Genomic DNA, 17,791 nt, shown 5'->3' on the forward strand with positions numbered 1-17,791 from the left:
AGTGATGACATTAATATGATGTCCATCTCATCCTATTGGCACAGAGGAGATGGATTTGCTGCGGTCGATGTCATTCATGTAGCTGGTCTATGGGCTATCTGGAAAACTCGCGATGACATGGTTTTCAATTCTGTTTGTTGGCCTGGTTTACAGGCTATCTGGCGGAAAACCACGTTGAATCTATCTACGTGGAACTGCCTTTCCTCATGTCATGTCAGGGACAAGCTGGTGTGGGCTTCGAAAGAACTGGAGATGATAGCGAGAAGCCCCCCCTTTTCTGTTGTGGCCAGATCCTGGCTGAGGCGGGAGGGCACGTGTTCTGCAGACACAAAACCAGCAGCGACATCCTTCAAAAACTCTTGTCCGGCGTTTCGGGCAATGTAATGCAGACTTGTGTGACCAGTTTTTTGGCCCTGGATGTGACTTCACTTTATCTAGTTGTGTTTAGATTTGCGTTGCCTGTAGCTATGTGGCGACGGTAAGCTACTGTGACAGTACGTCTGCTGCTCATCGTGTGTGTTCACCTGTAACCGTTCTGGAACTATTGTTTCGTTTCTGAATGAAATGGAACGGGGGCGCTGCCCTTTTCTTCTAAAAAAAAATAGCTCTCCCGCTGGGAGACCCAGCAGATCTCACGAGAGAAACATGGGCCTGTTAGGCTTTCATTTTGCCCCACTTATAAATGTCCCCACGGAGCTGCTGGCCATATTAGCTGGCGGGAGGGAATTTGTCTAAAAATAAGAAAGCTGGTGGGAGGGAATGGGACCCTATCGCTCGGGGCCTCCTGTTATGCGCTCGACAGCTCCGTGACGCTCACACATGCTGCTCACCCTAGGCTTGGCCCAACAAGGGAAGATGTTTCCTCGCGTCGCTCGTTCGCCTTTTTTTCGATCGCTCTCTTCGATCTCTGGTGTCCATGGTTGACCGGTTAACTGTTGACCAAAGACATGGAAAAAAGTTCATTGATTTGCAATAAAAAGTTCATCAGTATGGAAAACAAAAATAAAGTTATTGAAAAGTTCATGAATTTTTGGAAAAAATGTTCAGAAATTTAAAAACAGATCATCAATTTTGAAAAAAGGTGAACCAATTTTTGAAAAACATCACGAATTTGAAAAAATTCATCTTTTTTAAAAAGTTCACAAATTTGGGGAAAAGTTCAACGATTTTAGGATAAAAAGATTCACCAATTGTTTATGAAACATTCATGAATTTGGAGAAGGTTCTTTGATTTGAGAAAAAGGTTCATCAATTTTGAAAACATATCACGAATTTGAATATATTTTTTTCAAGGATTTTTGGAAAAAATCATAAAAATGAAAGGTGTTCATGGATTTGAAGAAAAGTTCACGGGTTTGAAAAGAAAGTTTGTAAAACATGCACAACAGATGGTCGCCCCAGCCATGATCAGCGCCACTCCTAAAGGGAAGACGTGCGAGACCTATCCGGGGAGACCTCGTCGCTTAGTCCTTGTTTGCCTGTTAAAGCTACATTAGGCACCTGCAAGTGCTGCCTTATATTGAACTTGCTATGTACTCCCTCCGTCTAGCTTAAAAAACGTTATTATATTATGGGACGGAGGGAGTAGTGTTTAATATTTGAACCATTTTAACTGCTATGCAACTCATGGTTTCATTCTGATTAATGGAGCCAGGATCACCTCCCTGTTTTTCTAAATGAAAAAAAATCATGCTTTCAGTTACCGAACCTGATATATCTTTCTATGGCCGGTGGTGGCAAGCTGTAAAGTTAATAGATTACTCGGTGCATACCAGCCCATGTCCTCATTTACATCACGATGCCGCCCTGCCTACTCAGTCCTCATCGATCACCACCCAAACCCAAAGGAGCAACAGAAGCAACGAGCTTTCCAGGTCGCGCGCGCCTGTCATGAGGATGGTTCGGTTAGGTCTTAGAGCAACTCTAGCAGACCCCGTATCCGGCGTAAACCGGCATACTTCCGGCGATTATATAGGCTCGGTTCATTTTTCTGGCCAGACCAGAGTCCGCATCGGTGTCCGGCCCGTAAAAAATTTTGCCGCAGCCCGCAAACGCAACCCCCAAGCCACTATAACTGCGGGTTTGCGGGGCAGATGCGGGTCGAAACCCTATCCTCCCGCCTCCGCGTTCCCCTTCAATCCCCCACCGCGCCGCTCGATTTCTCGCCGCCGGCGAGCCTTGAACCACCATGGCCAACTCGGGGGATGAGGCGGAGCACCGCCGCCGCGCCAGATCTGACACCGCGCGCAAGCGGGGGGCGTGTCGGTGGCTCAACCAGGGTGCCCGGCTACCGCCGGCATACAACCGGCGCGAGCTCGACGAGTTCGAGCTAGAGCGCGCCCGTCGGGGCCGCGCCTCCTCCGGCAATTGGTCCGCGGGGAGCTCATCCGGCCACGGGTCCGCGGGGTGCTCATCCGCGGGCGCATCGAGCTCGCGGCTCGTTACGGTGAAGAGGGAGCCGGAGGAGGCCGTGCCCGATGCGCCGCCGCGCCGAGGCGTCATCAGACCCGAGGACTACCTCCCACCGGGGCAAGAGGAGCTCCTCGAGTGCGTCGTCCTCGAGCGGTCGGCGAGGGATCAGGAGGAGATGGAAGAGCGCATCCGGCGCGAGCTCGAGTACGAGCGGATCTTCCTCGAGACGGGCCTTACGGCATCGCAGGCACACGCATCGAAGGAGGCCGACCTGCGTGTGATGAAGGAGGAGCAGGCGAAGCTCTTCGTCGACCTCGACTCCGACTCATCCGACTCCGACTGATGGCCGCCGGTGGGCAGCTACCGCAGGAGCTCCGGTGAGCTCAATTTTGTTGCAGTGGTGCGGTAGCGTAGGCCCTGTCTAGCATATCTAACCTTTATGTATGTATGTGGCGTGTATGAACTTATTATGCGAAGAAGAACCATCTATGCAAGCGAGCTCCGGCGAGCTGTTGCTTAAATTTCTCGCGCGAAACAACTTTTTTTAAATTTAGGGGTTTGTTTGCGATTTCTAGTCTGCCGCCGCGAATTTTGGCCTGCATAACCGCCCCCGTGCGACCTGCAAACACATTTTACAGGTCGGCAAAATGCGGGGTCTGCTAGAGTTGCTCTTAGGTAGGTAAGGTGGCTACAGCACAAAGCCGTTCCCGGCCAACCTCCACAGCAACAATGCTCCTCAGGCCAACTCCACCGCGCGACCCCAAACGGACGTCCGTTTTGTCCTGATTCTGTCCGTTTGGGTAGGGATTTGGGGTCATGTCCGGCCGTGTCCTGTGATGTGATGGTCGTGCGCCCAGCGCGCGGCCGCATCCGTTTGCCCCATCATGTCCGTCAGGGCCAAAAAATGCCCATATTCTCATCAAAACTAGTTTGCACGTCCAAATATTTGTCTGAAAATTAAAATAGTTTTACAACCAAATTGAAATTGTCCTTAATAAAAAAGTTTTACAACCAAATTGAAATTGTCTTGACTGAACATAAAATGAACCAATACATCTATTGGTTGCCAATGTGATCCCACACGTGCTCAACCAAGTCATTTTGAAGATTCAAATGAATGTGCCAATCACGCATCTCACGGTGGAATTGCACAAATTGTTCAAATGTGGCCGGGTCTTGGTGCAGGGGCTCAATATTTTCACCTTGATAATCAAATCCTTGGTCGAAGATACTCTCATCACGCTCGTCCTCGACGATCATGTTGTGCTTGATCACACAAGCAGTCATCACCTCCCAAAGCTTCCATTCATCCCATGACAGTGCAGGGTTTCGAACGATACCCCACCGGGATTGAAGCACACCAAAAGCATGTTCCACATCCTTTCTAGCACTCTCTTGCATTTGGGCAAATCTCTTTCTCTTCTCACCTTGGGTTTCGAGATTGTCTTCACAAAAGTTGACCACTGAGGATTTATACCATCAGCTAGATAATATCCCTTGTTGTACTGGTGGCAGTTGATCTCAAAGTTGACAGGTGGGGAGTGGCCTTCTGCAAGCCTTGCGAAGACTGGAGAACGCTGCAGCACATTGATATCATTGTGAGAACCTGCCATGCCGAAGAAAGAATGCCATATCCAAAGATCCTGCGAAGCCACCGCTTCTAATATGACAGTGCACGCGTTGACATGCCCCTTGTACTGGCCCTGCCAAGCAAATGGACAGTTCTTTCACTCCCAGTGCATACAATCTATGCTGCCTAGCATGCCTGGAAAGCCTCTAGCTGCGTTGGTCACCAACAATCTCTCTGTATCAGCGGCAGTTGGCTGCCTCAAGTACTTTGGGCCAAACACCTCGATCACAGCCTGGCAAAACCTGTACATTGACATCAGACATGTTGTCTCACTCATACGCACATACTCATCCATCAGATCGCCTGGAATTCCATATGCAAGCATGCGGATGGTCGCGGTGCATTTCTGGTAAGAGGAGAATCCAAGCTTGCCAAGGGCATCCGTCTTGCACTCGAAGTATGGGTCATGAGCAACCACCCCCTCTCGGATACGATGGAACACATGCCTTGCCATACGAAAACGGCGACGAAATTCATCCGGCTTGAAGAGCGGGGTGTTGGCAAAGTAATCGGCATAGAGCAGGGTGTGGCCTCTCTCCCAGTTGCGGTTCAGGTTGGGAGCATGGCCAGGGAGTGACCCCCTGTACCGAGGAAGCTGCCGTTGAATATGGTCGTGAACGACCAGTGCAGCCACCACAAGATCTTCATCATCCGACGACGAATCGTCCGATGAACAAAGGAAGTGATGGAAGAAAAACTCGTCTCCATTGTCCATACCTTTGTGGGCAAAATGTCGAACACCTTGCGGTCGTGGTGGCGAAGAGGCCGCGATGATCACCTCGACGCAGCAGGGGTGGTTGTCGGCCGGCTACTGGCCGCTCTGGAGCTCTCGTCAGAATCTGCCTCGGCCGCCGTGGTACGTCGCCGGCGGTCGTGTCCCCTCTGCCACCGGCAAAGACAGCGATGGCCAAACCTCCTCCGATCGACGGCCAAAACTACGGCGAAAGCGCGGGCGTGGTGGCAGCCATGTTGAGACGTGGTTTGGTATGGACGGCCGGGGGCTGCACGGTGAGTGTCAGGACCGGATTTTCGGGATATAAATTCTCCTGAAAATGGCCCTTGTGCTCACCAGCCCCAGGATTACTGTTAGCTGATGAGGCACCAACTTGATACAAGAAATTCCAAGCAAGTACAAAATATGTAGTACAAGACCATTTTGGCCTAGGAGTACAACATTTGGTTTCTAGTGGTTGATGGCGGAAGCGGTTTGTGGTACATCTGCGTCTATGGGACTCCATTTCCCACAAGAACAGCTGACCAGGATAACTCCTATCTTCGCGAGGCTGCTGACAATACTGCGTAGGTTCCGGGGCTGTCGTCGCAACGCTCTTCTCCACGCAAGGAAATCTGGCCAAGACAATAGCCAGGGACAAGCCAGTGAGTACGTTTGAATGTACTCGCAAACATCAAGAACACGGGTATAATATATCAAACATGCTCCGGATTATTCTATGATCACAACGTCTGTCACGAAATATACGAAAACCATGATGCACGCATGTGGGTAAAATATGAATATGCAATATAGAAATAGAATGCAGTGATCGAGTGTCTGAAATGACTCCTCGAAAAGGGTGCAAAAAAATTAACAATGCCGCAGTCGGGCATCTGAGCGACACCACATAAAGGGCTTATAAATGACAGCAATAACAAGCATGCCACGGTCGGGCGTCTATGCGACACCACATAAAGGGCTTATATATAAAAGAAACAACAAGCATGCCACAGTCGGGCATCTAAGCGACACCACATAAAGGGCTTATATATAAAAGGAACAACAAGCATGCCACAGTCGGGGCGTCTAAGCGACACCACATAAAGGGCTTATATATAAAAGAAACAACAAACATGCCACAGTCGGGCGTCTAAGCGACACCACATAAAGGGCTTATATATAATAATCACAGTGAATATCCAGGAGGTAGAACCATCCCAGGGATACTCAATAAAATACATAATGTAAATGGTTAGTCCACAATAATAGTAATCATAATCGTCACAAGTCACAAGTCATGATCCAAGTTCTGGTTTAACAGTTTTTCCTCCGAAGACCGACACTAAGACCGACACTTGACCTATCCCAGACTGTAGTCCTTAACCATGGACACGGCTATTCGAATAGATGTATAATCTCTGCAGAGGGTGTACTCTTTACCCACGGGTAACGGATTTCTTTAGTCCATCGGGACTAATTCCGTCTACGGTCTTTTAATTGAAAACACGCCTGACCTGCACACACCAGCCTAACTTACCGGTGTCTGGAATCACCCACAACACCTGTCAAGCCAAACTCTAAGTGGGGAGGCTACAACCTCGACGTAGCATGGGATCAAATTTATATACGCGCGCTCTAAGGGGTGCCCCCCTCTCGGTCCCAACCGGAAAAACATCCATGCCCCCGGACCGGATGACAGGCTTTAATCCATGGCCATGGGACCCTCATCACGGCCTCTCTGTACGGTGTGTGCTAGACAGGGGTTGACAACTTACTGAACCGTACCCTACCTATGGCAGGGACAAGTGGTAGTACGAAGCAAGTATGGGGGTTACTGGACAAGACTCGATCTAAGGTCGACTCAGGAGGTTCGAGTGTTTCCTGCATGATTAGCATAACAAGAATATTTCCAATAACAGATAAGCTCACCGCTCATCAAGCCTCACCATGCCATACCGGACATACTCGTTTCAACGAGGGACTAGGGACAAGCTCGCGTCTACCCAAGACCGCGACTTTCCCGACTTCCTTCCGGTATGCAAGAGAAGCTTACGAGGATGAGTACCATCAGCATAATCATTTATCACAGCAAAGAAAACTCCACCATGCACTCATGCATATGATTTTACCGTCACATAAAATAGCGTAAGCTCCAAGTCAAGATGATGTTGTAACCGTATCAACAACATCAAAAAAATATTAAACCAGGGTTCAGGATGCTTGCCTTCAAGTGTATGCATGTGGGGGTGCACTTTTTGAAGGTTGCCCTTTCTCCAAAATCCTATTTTGGGAAATATTCAAATAACACACATTTCAAATACAGTACAAACAGTTGTCCCAAATATTTTTGAAATAAATCTTAAAATAAACTAGATGAAATTTGAGAGAGGTAAGAAAAAGAATCAACTCATTTGGAGTTTTATTTTAAAAGTTATAGCTAGTGAAAGATCAGTCAAAGTTCTGTTTTAATAAAATCAGAAAAAGGAAAACGCTTCGGGGAAAATATGCTTTCGAAGCAGGGGACACGTACTCCGGATTTTGCGCTTTCACTTAAATAGAGAGGACGGGCGCGCGGGTCGCTGACAGTGGGTCCAAGGGGCCCACTGGTCAGGTTTGACCGTTCTTCCTCTCCCTCCTTTCTCTCTGCCCGAACGGGGCGGGGCTCCGGCGATCGCCGTCGGCGAACGGCGGCTCCCCACGGGGCCCCGAGGGCAGGGATGGATCCGCCAGACCGGGGCGGTCCTCCCGGTGGGTGCTAGACAGGTGGGGACGGAGGAGGTCACCGGCGGTGAGCTCCGCGGCGGACGGAGGTTCGGGAGCAGAGTGGGTTTTGGGCTCCGGTGGTCCTTGGTCGAAGCTGAGGCGCTAGGCAGCTCCGCATGACTACGGGGAAGCTCTTGGTGGCGTTGGATTGGCAGGGGAGGGCCTGGCTGCGACGAATTGCTCTAGAGCTCGGCGTCGGTCGAACTGGCCGGAGACGAGGAAGAAAGCCCCTCCTCGTCGATTGCTGGCTACGGGAGTGCTATGGCGGTGGCCTGGGTTTGTCTGAGTGCTCGGCTGAGCTCGGGGTCCCCTTTTATAGCGCGACGGGGCTGGCTCCGCGGCGGTGGATAAGATCGACGACGAGTCGCCGTTGCTGTAGCTGCAGGGCGTCGTGGCGGCGACGAGCGCGTGCCGACGAGCATGCGGATAAGCTTGGCCTGTTCCCAGGGGGCAGCTGGCGCGCGCGGGTTGCTTGGGCGACGCCGTCCACGGCAGAGCCCGCTGCCGACGCCGGCGTGCCGCCAAGGGAGCTCTGGCGGCGGCGCTGTAGGGCGCCAGTGCGGCTTGGAGGTTTGCTGCGAGGGGGCGAGTGTATGGCGCGGCTCTGCAGGCGAGCTGGGGCCAGTGACGGGACGCGTCGACCCGAGCGCACGCACGTGCAAAACGCGCGCTCTGGCCGCGCCCAGAGCACGCACAGCAGGTGTTCGACGAAATGCCAGTGCGCGCTAGAGAGCTTGGGTGAGGCTGGCAGTCAACAGGCCAGGGTTAGGGACATTTGGGAGGTTAGTGGACATGCTGGATAGGTCAGGGGCTCAAGTCCACAATGCAAACCAGAAGACATGCCAAAACTGTCCCTGCACACAGGGTGTTCGACAGAATGCCATGGGCATCTAGGCATCTCTTGGGGTGGCCAAACTCCCCAGATCCTAGTCTCTTTAGGAGCTAAGGAAAGTGGTAAGGTTAGTTTGGCAAAAACAAAAAGTTCATAGTGCAAGTTTTTGGGAAAACCAGTTTTGGGCAGAAACTAAAGGCTATCATTGCATGCACCAAAAATGCTCCAATGGGTCCAATCTCCTGGACTTAAGGGTTTGGTAGGGAGGACTATAGGTAGGAAAAAGCTCCAGGGCACTAGAGCAAAATAGAATGGGGTTGCAGTACAAATCACCAAACTGGAGCAGAAAGAAGATGGGGATGATTCACTCAAATTTTTCAAAGAACAACACTGGGTTTTTTGCATGAAGTTGAATTATGAGCATCAACTGACATCTCCAAACACTTGGAAGAATTTTTAGAAGGATATTTAAATAAGTTGTAGTGCAAAAATACCTACTGGACCAGATTTGAAAAATTGATGTAGAGCTCAAAATGTCCAATAACCAAAAGATATTTTTGCATAAAAGTGATGTGGAAACTTCACATGACATCCCCAAATTTTGGTGAAATTTTTGAAAGCATTTATCAAGAGGTTGTAGTGCAAAAAGGGGCTCCAAATTAATGAGAGGTCATTTTAAAAGAATGAAGCTCATGAAAATTAATTATGCAAATAAATCTACTGATAAAGAATTTATTTTATAAAGAGGGCATACAAGTCCAAAAATATTTTTGGAAAGTTTCCACTTGAGGTAAAAACCCACAATATTAAAGAGAAGAGGGTTCTGAAATCAAAGGAGAAATCCAAAAAAATAAAAAATTTATTTCCTGGCAAAATTTTAATTAATAAAACAAGGTCAAAATTTTGGGGTGTTACAGTGAGGAGGCGGCCGGAGAATAGCGGCGGCGCCGGCGGCGGGGCGGGGCGGGGCAGGGATAGAGGGTGGAAGCGTTGGGAGCGGAGGGACTGCTAGTGTCCCCGACAGGCGGGCCACGGGGGGACAAGGGCGTGCGTCGAGGCCGTCTGCGCGCGTCCGTTTCACCCCAAACCGAGCGCAAGTTTAGGCCGGGGATGGGTCGAAAACGGACGGAATCCGGACATTTGTCCGTTTGAGGCCGCGCGTTGGGTCGCGCTATTCGTCCGTTTTACCCCAAACGGACGCACCCGAACAAGATAGGGTCGCGCGGTGGAGTTGGCCTCATTATCTGCATGGTTTCAGAGTGCTCAGCAGTCAGCAGATGCAACTTGCCACAAAGGACATGGGCAGGGCATGGCTGGCTGGCTGGCATGTTTCCCTCCAACCATGGACATGGGCATGACTGGACGCTGCGCACAGGAATCCGGAGCAGTCACTCACCTCACGGGAGAGCACAGGACGGAGGAGGGCGGTTGCTTGGCGAGCAGGGAGCAGACCGTGACCATCTCTCTCGGCGTTGGGCGTTGCTTCGATAGCAGATAGCGGGATCGGACGGCCAAGGACGCACATCATGTGCCTGCCTGTGAAGATGAGCGAGCAAGTGGTGTGGTGAAACGAACGGCAGAGGAAGCGTTTTCACCCTTTCAGTTTCGGAAGTTGAAGCAAAGAGAAAAGTTCGGAAGTAAAAGCGTTTTCAGTTAGGTAGTAGAGCGTTTTGGGCTCTTCATTTTCGGCAGTAAAAGTGCTTTCAGTTAGGTATACTCGGATGAGCCATCCATCATGTGACTGACTGCATAATGCGATCGGTTAATGGTGATTAAGAACAAACAAGTTGCAGAAAAAAGTTCAGTACCAACATCCCACGGGATACATACATTAGCCCATGAACTAGCAGCTATAGGTCGTTTGTGTTTATCCAATAACAGCATTAGCTGGAACTCCGATGTACCGTCCCAAGTGGCTGTTTGTGTCTCAGGCGATATGCCTAATTTATAAAGGACTGCTTTGCCTCAAAAAGGAAAAACATCCCACGGGATACATACATAGAGGACCTTTGCAAGTTGTAACTGAAAAGGCCAAAATCCATGCGACTGCTCTGCTGCTAGTATCTGAATCAAAAGCGTATCCTATTCATTCATTATCAGCATGCATCATTCATCGGACGGCAAGACCGTCACCAAATCTCCAGCCCCGTGATCTCATAATACATTGTAGCAAGCACACTTGGAGAGGACTCGGTAGTTGGCTAGTGTCCTTTTGTAAGAGTGTTGTGGAAGCACAGAAGATTGACGGCGAGTTAAACTGAAGCAACACGCAGTGAATTTGTACAAAACATGCACATAATTTTCGCTCCATTTTCATTCTTCTGAACAAGCCTGCCTACTAAGTACCACTAAGTACTACTAAACCCTCTCTTCCTCTTCAGCTAGAACTGAACAAGACTATGTACAAGGACTAGTACAGAGATTCAGAGAACAAACACACATTCAGGCTAACTCTGGTGAAAGCTTCTGCAATTCCAGCTTCACCAGAGACCCATATCTAGACCTACAGGATCACGGAAGGAACCACCGCTAGTTCTACTGACTGGACTCAACTCCGGCACCGCCGCTGCTTCTGTCCATCGCCGATTTGCCGGAGAAACAGAGCAGAGCCGTCGTCCGTGGAGACATCTTCTATCTACAGGCGGATGGAGCGCGTGCCGCATGTTGGCCCATCGATTTCTTCAGCCCGCAACCGCATCCCCTCCGCAGCTCGCGATCCACGGATGCCCTGCGGAAAACACCACCCGATCCAGAAACGTCAGCGAGGAGCTCCAACGACGGCGAGCAGTCTTCGGTTCAGTGGATCTGTCGGTGGTCGGTGCTTACTCAGGACTTGTTCGGCGGAGAACCTGCGGGAGACGTCCTTGCAGAGCATGCGGCGCATCAGGTCCTTGGCCTCGGGGGAGACGCCGGCGAAGGCGCGCGGCGGGAAGCGGACGTTGCCGCGGAGCACCGCCTCGAAGATCTCCGGTGCGGTGGCGCCGTAGAACGGCACGGACCCCGACAGCGTCATGTAGAGCACGACCCCGGCGCTCCACACGTCCACCTTCTCGCCGTACTCCCTGCCGGCGACCACCTCGGGGGCGACGTAGTAGGGCGTGCCGACGATCCCGGACATGCGGCGCCCGTCCCCGAACCACTCCGCGGAGCCGAAGTCGGCGAGCTTGAGCGCGCCGGTGGCGGCGTCGAAGAGCAGGTTGTCGGGCTTGACGTCGCGGTGCGCGACCCCGCGGCGGTGGCAGGCGGCGAGCGCGGAGGCGAGCTGCGCGGCGAGCCCCGCCGCCTCGCGCTCGGGGAGGCGGCCGCCGCGGGCGGAGAGAAGCGAGAGGAGGTCCCCGCCGGCGCAGAGGTCGACGACGAGGTGGACGGCGTCGGCGTCGTCGAAGGCGGCGTGGAGCGCGACCAGGTGCGGGCTGCAGGGCGGGGAGGAGGCGAGGAGGTGCAGCTTGGGCTCCTGCTCCGCGAGGGCCAGGTCCAGCGCGTCCCGCAGCGGCGCCTTGGGCGTGGTCTTCAACGCCAGCGCCTCCCCCGTGGCGTTGGAGTGGCACCGGCGGACGGTCCCGAACCGGCCGTGCCCGATCTCGTCGCCGATGGAGTACTGCCGCCTCAGCGCCTCCTCTCCGCCGTAAACCATGGTCGGGTCCGTCTCTGTTGTTGGGGCGGGCGGTTGTGGTGTGCGGTGCTGGTCTCCGTCCTCCCCGGCGGCGAGGGCGGTTATAAATGCGAGAGGGGGGGGGGGGGGGGGAGCCAGCGAGGCCGTGGCGAAGGCGAATATTCTGCGCGCTCCTCTCTTTTGGCCGCTAGTCATTTGGAATCCGCTGGAGACATTTTTTTCCATTTGCATGCTTAAATAAACCAGAAAAAACCTAGTACTGCTAATGTGGGGAGAGAGTTATTAGTTACTGCTTATAGTCAATCAATTGATTGACTTAGGAAATAAATAAAATCCGAGGCAGAGAGAACACCAAGATACGCATTTCATCTTGTTTTTCAATGCAATTCGGGCGATGGATGAATGATTGCCTTCTCTAACCGCCTTTTTAGAATATTTGACAACAAATTGCACGTACAAAATACTACTCCCTCCGTCTAGGTGCGTAAGTCACCTTACGAAAACCAAATAATCCCAAAATACTTAAGCACGGTACATTAACTCCCTCCTCGTTTCTTGTTTTGTCACATATCAACCAATAAGAGATGTGGGCCGTGCATGCTTTCAATGACTTGAGACTACCAAACATGACATGCAGTGATTAGTTCATTGCATGCAACGCTATTAATTAGCAAAAAGACATTAAGTTTTCTCGTTTTCCTCTCCGCCTTGGTCGCGGTGCACAACGTAGGATGACTTACACACCTAGACGGAGGGAGTACCGATCAACCATTTTTTTGAAGGAAAGGCCTCTCCGACCATACCACATTTTGTCATTTGCTTGGGTGGGCTGCATGATGCATACAACAGAGATGAGGTACTGTAATTATACAAGGGAAGTGGATGAATTGGTTTTGGCCGACACTAATTGATAGTTGATGGGTTTGGGATATGATAATGCAACTACTTATTAGAAAGTCATTATGGCCATTTGGAATCTCCTGGGGACATGTTTCCTCCGTTTGCATGCTTAAACCCTATAAAATCCTAGTAATAAGGAGGGTCTATTTGATCAACGGAATTGTTAAAACGCAGGAATAGAAAAAACACACACGATTGGAATGACATGTTCATTCAAATCCTATTAAGTTGGGCGTGGCTAGCTCTCACCTAGATGAAAATTAACCAAGTATCATCCAACTACCTCAATCAAACAGAAAAAAGAAATAAAGAGAAGAAAACTACCCGCATAAGTCTCCCTGCAAAATCAACGACATAGGAGTTACATGAGATTTTGTTTATTCTCGTCTAGATGATAATTAACAATTGGGTATTAGACTCGAGTTTAATTGATTGCATCATAGAGAAAATAGAGACTTTGTTTTTCAAAATGTTTGAGTTGATGCTAGACTTCCTATGAAATGTGCTATGAATAGGGGTGTAGGGTCCCACATAGGTCCGCATAAGTGAATGGCAATACAAAATAAGCTAACACATCATAACTTAGTTAGAACTAAATTGTCCAAGTTTGAAGAGCGAGCCGGATCAGGCGCCGCACTGCACCCTTTGTTACGAATCCTTAGAAAGGAAAAACTACATGATTCAATTCTATGAATTAAAACAACCAACATACTTAATATTTCCATGGATTCTAATACTTCCAAAATTATGTGTAAATCCTTTGAATCTAAGAGGTCCTCGGTGAATTAACTAGGAAATCAATTAAATTCGATCGAAGGGAGAACCCAAGATACGCATTTCATGATTATTATTATTTTTATAAAGGAGACGCATGAAGGATCGCCTTCTCTCTCAAATTGGTTCCGAATTTTAAAAGGTTTGAAAGCAGGTTGTGATTAGACAACTCTTATCAGCTTTTCTTTAATGGTGTCTCCGACCACAGTTTTGCGTTAATCCGGGCGGTTTTGCATGATGTGATGAATTAATTAGACATGGACGATGGATGAGTTGGCTCTGGCCAATTGATCGTGTACTAGGTTTTAGATTAAGATACCCGTCATGCAGAAGCAGATGCAAACATGGGATGGGACAACCGACCGTAGTTGTAAGGGGTCACGGGCACGCCTGGCCGTATGCATGTCCCCGTCTGAAGTTCCAGCTTGGTGGGGGCAGGGCACGCGACTGGGAGGCAAAGGTATTTTCCAGTGTTTTCTACAACGTTTTTGTGTTACTTTTAAGTACCAAACACAGAAACACCTAAACTCAGTGCTCAATGGTGTGGTCCGACAAGCCAACAACACATGTGCACGCATGGCCTATGGCCCCAGCCTAATCAAATCAGATGCTGGAGATGTATAGAAGCGTGCATATATACTTGTCCAAGTTAATCAAATCGGAAGAGCTGGAGATCGAAGCGTGGCTGCTCCTTCAAGTTTGCGTCACGCATGTGGGTTCGTTTCTTTTGCTTGTCCATTTTAATTTACAGTTTGTCTAATTCACATCTAGATGTTTTCTAAGGATGTCACATCCAATCTCCCACAAATAAGGCAGCAACAAGGAATAAAAAAAAGTTAGGACAAAAGAAAATAAACCACAAACACACAGTGAAGATGAGGTTATGTGTCATAGACAGACCCGTTAGTTTATGGCACGGCGTCATCGTGATTCATTCATTCCTGCCGGACACCTTATAAAACGAGATTTGAACCCTAATTAAGGCGATACACTTGTTCCACTTCCAATCTCTAGTTCTACAAACAGATCAAAAGGGAACGATCGTACGTGCCCACGTCGACAGAGCTGTCACGAAGGGTAGCACAGCTCCGGCGTACGTCCAGCCGCCCGTCGGGAGTAGAACAGCTTGGGTACCCACCGGCCGGAGAATTCGGTTCCGTCGTGACATACGCGAGCATCTCTCGCATTTTAGTGATCTATATAAAACGTCTTATACAGGTTTACAGAGGGAGTAGCTAGCAGTGCGAGTCCAGGTACGTGCTAGCTGAAGCGGCTGCATCACCAGAGTCAACAATTCGGCACGGCAACAACGTGCCGGACGGGCGTCGCCGGTTTCGTATTCGTACGAGCTTGACTGACCGGACCAAATGTCCAAATGGGTATATGCATGCATGCTTAGCTGCACTGCACTCCCATTTGGAAGAGACCGTGCGGCGTCGGAACCCGGCTCATGCACGCTTCTCGGAACTCTAGTTGGCCTCGATCGGTCGTTCGAAAAGCGCATCGCACCGGTTTATTCTGCTCGGGGCTCGTCTGGATATCCTGGAATCTACGCCTAGTCGAGCGACGGCAAATCGTACTGTAGTTTAACAACAGCGAAAGGCATGCATGATTATCTTTTAGCAATAAATAAGGTAGACCTGTCCCGAAAACAAAAAGTAGACCTTCCGAAATGGATTTGTGAGTTGGACACTTGGACTGGTCCGCACTTTCTGCCGGCCCCGCTTGCTTGTGTGGCTTGACACTTCGAAGTTGACAGGACCGGCCGGCACAAGGAAACACTATTGCGTGCTCCTATATGTATATACTTGTCGTGCCGTGGAAAAAAGGGTCCACCTGCACAGCTGCACTCGTCCCAGGTTATACACTGGCGGCCGCTGGAACAATGCATTACTCGATCTATCTTCCCGCTAGGTCCAAGTCGAGGCCATCTTGACTTGTTTTTCTGTTTGCTGGATATAATTGTGTCTTTTCTTAGGGCTTCTTTGATTCAAAGGATTCTCAAAGGAGTTTTGGAGGATTCTGATCCTTAGAAATTTTTTCTATCTTAGTTGTTTGATTCGTAGGATTGTAAACCATAAGAATTTTTTCATAGGATTCATTTGCACTAGATTTTATAGGAAACATTCCATCCACTCAAACCTTTTTGAAAGAATCATACTTTTTTCTATGCACAATCAAACACTCGTACAATCCTGTAGGATTCAAAACGACATTCCACTCTAATCCCATGTGTTTTCTATTCCCGCGTTTTGAATATTCTACTAATCAAAGAGGCCCTTAACTGGGTGATGGACATCTCGCATCGAACACCAACGAATGATTGCATTACTTTAGGCCAACGCCAAGGATTATTAACATTTTCCGGCGCCGCGTAACGGAAGCAAACTCCAATGGGACATTTGCATCTGCAGCATGCTGCCATGCTAGCTGCCCCCGCATGCTCAATGAGGTGAGCAGCTGATTGGAGTCTTTGGGGCCGACCTGGACCGGCAGGAAATAACCACGCGCGGGGGCTTGGTGCCCGTGCACCTGCGTGTCATAAATACTCTCTCAATCAAGCTAAACGTCTGAGTTGTTCGACATCCCTCATATCCAACCATCAAGATAAGTTACATGCAATCGCTTGGCCTATCCAAGAAATATAACACGACGGAAATCATTGAAGGGAAAATGCCATTGTTGGAGGAAAGGTCGGTTGTGCATGAAAGGGTGGCTATTGATTCATTGCCATGGCATAGACCACCGGGGGACAGGGTCGCCTTATCCGTTGATGGAGCCTTCTCCATGTTGGATGAATCGGCGTTGGCGGGAATGATATTGAGGAGACATGACGGGAGTGTGATCTTTGCGGCCTATCGTCGTCTATTTAATTGTAACGATGCGCTGGAGGCGGAGTTACATGCGTTAATGCAAGGTATGGCACTGGCAGCTCAACATACTAGCTTGCCGGTCACCGTTCAGTCTGATTTTTCGGAGGCTTTGTCGGCTTTGACTGGAGACAAGCTATCCCGGTCGGCATATGGCCATTTAGTTGTTGAGATCAGGCATCTTATGGTAGAGAGGGAGTTTTTTCCGTTGAAGATTAAACGTGAGAAAATACGGTCGCAGATCGGTTGGCTTTGTATAGTCGCACGGAGAGTACTACTGTTGTGTGGCTAGGTAGAGGTCTGCCTTGTATTGAGGAACTATTGCCTCTCGATTGTAACCCGATCCATTTGGAATAAACTCCTTTACCCAGGCAAAAAAATCAAGATACTAGAACCGCTTCGTTCGCTCCTGAACTACTCGAGAGAGGCGATCAAGCGGCAACATTCTTGCCTTCCTCAATGCCGGCGATGTTGGGTCCCCATCCGTCTCCGTCTACCGCTTCAGCGGCGTGAGCCGGCAGGGACCCTGCAGTTTCTCTTCGGCAGAGGTATAGTTTGCTTTCAAAGATGCTACATCAATGGTAAGGACAACGCTGCGTCGAAATAATTTGCTGCTCTTGTTCCTCCATCTCGGAGGCGCTCTAATGGGCGGCGCCGAGTAACAAATCTTTGCGTCTGATGGTCAGCGCATGACACTCTCGCAGGTGGTGGTGTTATCGGTTGTTGCACGTGTGTGATGGAGGCGGATTTGCCAAGTCCGGCTATAGATGCTGTTATATTGCATCATGGAAAAACACAAAGAATTTTTTAGAAACCTTTGGGTTGATGCTAGATCCTGTAGAATGTACCACAAATGATTCCTAGGAAAAGAATCATGTAAATTTCAGTCATGCGAATTAAAACTTAAGGATTCTAATACTCCAAAAAATCAGTGAAAATCGTTTGAATCAAAGAGGTCCTGGCGAATTTACTAGGAAATCAATTTAATTCAAGCCAACGGAAAATCCAAGGCGCGCATTTCATGCTTTTTCTACAATTGGACGCTTGAATGAGAGTGCCATGTCTCTCCAATTGGTCCGAATTTTAAAATGTGTGACAGCAATTCGTATTTAGAAAACTCTAGCAGCAGCCTTTTTTTAATGTTGTCTCCGACCACAGTTTTGAGTTAATCCGGGCGGTTTTGCATGACAGGGACGAGTTAATTAGGTAAGGATACTGGTTGGGTTGGCCTTGGCCAATCGATCGTACGAGGTTGTCGATTAAAATACTCGTGCAGAAGTAG

At 49.5% G+C, this 17,791-nt stretch overlaps 1 protein-coding gene across 1 annotated transcript; it reads right to left on the bottom strand.

Moving 5' to 3' along the window:
* Positions 1-10,642: 10,642 nt before the first annotated feature.
* On the bottom strand, positions 10,643-12,059 carry LOC123146046 (phosphoenolpyruvate carboxylase kinase 2). Its single transcript, XM_044565621.1, has 2 exons — positions 11,179-12,059; positions 10,643-11,080 (listed from the first exon to the last, which is right to left on the bottom strand). Exons 1-2 carry the CDS (start codon positions 11,984-11,986, stop codon positions 11,034-11,036), a joined length of 855 nt encoding a protein of 284 aa, XP_044421556.1. The 5' UTR covers positions 11,987-12,059; the 3' UTR covers positions 10,643-11,033.
* Between the last annotated feature and the right edge of the window lie 5,732 nt (positions 12,060-17,791).

This window comes from Triticum aestivum, chromosome 6D, assembly GCF_018294505.1.
Source record: "Triticum aestivum cultivar Chinese Spring chromosome 6D, IWGSC CS RefSeq v2.1, whole genome shotgun sequence".
NCBI lineage: Eukaryota > Viridiplantae > Streptophyta > Magnoliopsida > Poales > Poaceae > Triticum > Triticum aestivum.

Excerpts from the sequence above, each read along its gene's own strand:
- LOC123146046 (XM_044565621.1), bottom strand. The coding sequence starts at position 11,986 with ATGGTTTACGGCGGAGAGGAGGCGCTGAGGCGGCAGTACTCCATCGGC. Across the intron at positions 11,081-11,178 it reads CTCCGCCGAACAAGTCCTGA|GGCATCCGTGGATCGCGAGC; the intron begins GTAAGCACCGAC and ends TGTTTTCCGCAG.